Source organism: Chrysochloris asiatica, unplaced genomic scaffold (genome assembly GCF_000296735.1).
Source record: "Chrysochloris asiatica unplaced genomic scaffold, ChrAsi1.0 scaffold00019, whole genome shotgun sequence".
Taxonomy (NCBI): Eukaryota; Metazoa; Chordata; class Mammalia; order Afrosoricida; family Chrysochloridae; genus Chrysochloris; species Chrysochloris asiatica.
In genome coordinates this window covers 7,892,819-7,896,039 of record NW_006408537.1, presented here as the reverse complement: position 1 = coordinate 7,896,039, position 3,221 = coordinate 7,892,819, and the positions used below count along the sequence as shown (strand labels likewise).

At 35.9% G+C, this 3,221-nt stretch overlaps 1 protein-coding gene across 1 annotated transcript in view; it reads left to right on the top strand.

The window, feature by feature from the left end:
* The window catches only part of COL21A1 (collagen, type XXI, alpha 1), a 169,646-nt gene that overhangs the window by 136,184 nt on the left and 30,241 nt on the right, over positions 1 to 3,221 (top strand). The window contains exon 20 of the mRNA XM_006835733.1: positions 3,067 to 3,120. Within this exon, the coding sequence (XP_006835796.1) occupies positions 3,067 to 3,120 (54 nt within the window). The remainder of the gene's footprint in view (positions 1 to 3,066; positions 3,121 to 3,221) is intronic.

The window sequence follows — 3,221 nt, the reverse complement described above, 5'->3', positions numbered from 1 at the left end:
GTAATTAAAAGGGCAAAATGATGACACATCATTGTCTTTATGTGGGATACCTTTTTTCACATTCATAGCAGCAATTGTTAAAAAATGATAGAAATTCTGGCACTCCGATTTTGATGTTATGTGTTGTCATTTTAATAGAATTTTATACCCCCAAAACCACAAAAACAAACCCATTGCATTTAAGATGATTCTGACTCATAGCAACCTTATAAAGGTTTTGGTGGTGTAAATCTTCACAAGAGCAGACAGCCTCAACTTTCTCCCGCATAGTGGCTAGTGAATTTGAACCAACCTTGTAACTAACCCACAGTACCACCAAGACTTCTTTGAATCTTATACAGATAACATTATTTAGGATTTATGTATATATCTGTCAGTTTATTTTTTATCTTTCCCTATTAAACTAATTTGGGACAATTTTACTTAATTCCAAACTATATATTTTAGGACCTCCTTTAGTGTAGATTTCTTGGTAGTTATGTTTTAGTTTTTACTTAAGTGTAAATTTCTTTATTTTGCTCTTGTTTTTGAAGAACAATTTTGTAATCTGTATAACTCAGAGTTGATAATTCCTTTCTCTTAGTGTATAGAGAATCATATTCTATTATCTCCTAATTTACATTGCTATCTTCTAGACAGATGTTTCACTCTATTATTTTCTTGCAAATGGTCTTTCTTTTAAGTGTTTTATTTTAATGGTCTGAATATTCACTACTATTTATGTAGATATGGATTTCTTTTTTTATTTATCTAAGCTGTAATAAGGAAAACAAAACTCTTCACCACTAGAACAATAAATAACATCAAGATAGATGCAGAAAAGATTGAAGTTTTCAAAGACTTCATTTTGCTTGGTTCTACAATCGACAGCGGCAGTCAAGAAAACAAATATTGCATATTTGAGTAGGCAAATCTGCTGCACAAGACCTCTTTAGAGTGCTTTAGTGCAAAAGTATCAGTTTGAGGACTAAAGTATACCTGATGTAAGCCATGGTATTTCTAATTGCCACATATACATGTGAAAGTTGGTGAACGAATAAAGAAGGCTGTAGAAGTATTACTGTATTTGAATTCTGGTGTTGGAGAAGGATATCAAAAGTACCATAGACTGCCAGAAGAACAAACAAATCTGTGTTGGAAAAAGTACACTCAGAATGTTCCATAGAAACCAGGATGGTGAGACTTCCTTCCTATACTTCAGACATTTTATCAGAAGGGACCAGTTCCTGGAGAAGAACATTATGCCTGGTAAAGTGGAGGGTTGAATCACAAGGTCAGCAGTTCAAACTCACTAGCTACTCCTTGCAGACCCTATACAGGGTTGCTATGGGTAGGAACCAACTCGGCGGCAGTTAAGACAACAACAACAAAGTCAGTGGAAAAAGAGGAAGACCTCTGGTGATATGGATTGGTACATTGACAGCGGCAATGGCACCTAACAACAACAACAAGAAGCTGTAGTTCAATTTTCTTCCTGGCTCAGTGTAATTATTTCCATTAACTCTATAAAAATTTCAGCCATCATTCCATCTTACTTCTTTCTACTCTAGTCTCTCTGCTTTCTCTTTCTGGGATTCTGATTGTTGTTGTTAAGTGTTGTCGAGTCAGGTCCAACTCATAGCGACCCTGTATAGGGTTTCCTAGGATTGACTGGTGAGTTTGAACTGCCGACATTGCAATTGAGTGCTTATTCTATGGCAGCACACCAGGATACATTTTACTCTTTTATTATTCTTTATTATTTTGTACTCTACAAATCTTAGTAGCTTTTCCATTTCAGTGGTTGTGTTTACATTGTTGTTAAGTGCCATCAAGTCGGTTCAGACCCATAGCTACCCTGTACAGGGTTTTCGAGGCTGTAAATCTTTACGGGAGCAAAAAGCCTCATCTTTCTCCCGCGGAGCAGTTGGTAGTCTCGAACTGCAGACTTTAAGGTTCACAGCCCAATTAGTAACCACTGTGCTACCAGAGCTCCTTTACATACTGGGCAATTATTTTGAGGGTAATTACTTATTCTCCCTTTACTATACTTAATATATTGCTGCTTCTATCAATTGTTTATTTGATTTTTAAAAACAAACACTTTTTTTTCATTTCTAGAAGTTCTCATTTTTTAAAAGTCATCCTTTTATTCTTAAGTCTCTTGTGTTATTTTTACTTGAATAGCTTTTTTGTGACCCTGCACAGGGTTTCCAAGGCTGTAAATCTTTACGGGAACAGAACGCCTCATCTTTCTCCCATGGAACCGCTGGTAGTTTCGAACTGCTAACCTTCAGATTAGGAGCCCGATTCGTAACCACTATGCTACGAGAGCTAATTATTCTTACTTTTATTTCTAGCAACTGTAATATTTGCAGTTCATTATCTGTTATTCCTGTTGACTCTCAGTCTTGTGACTTGCTGCCTTTTGTTCCTGTAGTTAATTGTGAACTCATTGTTGTTGCTGTTAGGTGCTCAGTCGACTCCAACTCATAGTGACCCTGCACATAACAGAATGAAACACTGCCAGTCCTGTGCCATCCTCACAAATTTTGTTATGATTGTGCCCCTTGTTGCAGCCATTATAGCAATTTGTCTCGTAGCTGGATATTAATTCATGGAAGTTCTTTAAGTCCAGTTGAGAATAGGGAGCTTAATTCTTGGAAGTCAGAGTATCATTTCAGTCTCTTTCAGAGCCTTGGGTCATCATTGGTACTGCAGATTTCAGCCCTCTTTCTATGACTGGTCCAGTATTCAGCTTCTTAAGAATTGAGAATGAATCTTCAAGCCTCACTACCCATTCTTAACTCCCTGCATTCTTTCAAGATTTATGCCACTTCTAAATTCTCATACTTATATTCCAAACTCAGAGTACAATTATATATACATTTTTTTAAACACGACAAATGGTCTAGATCTTTAAGGTTTAAGACCTTTGATTTCTGTTTTGCATGCTTCTGTCTTAGTGTAAAGGGAAAGCGGAAATGGGGGCTGACTGGTCTTGAATTTTCATTCCATAGTGCTTTCATAAGAAATTTCTGGAAACTGATAAATAATTTAAATTTTGATTTCTATTTGATTTTTTAGGGAGAAATTGGGCCTCCAGGACCACAAGGGAAAAAAGGAGTTCCAGGAATACCAGTATGTTGATATAATTATTATCATTCTGTTAGAAATATTGTTATTATGTACTAGGAATTATTATTTTGGAGTTTGAAAAATTGTAGGAAATTTTAAGAATG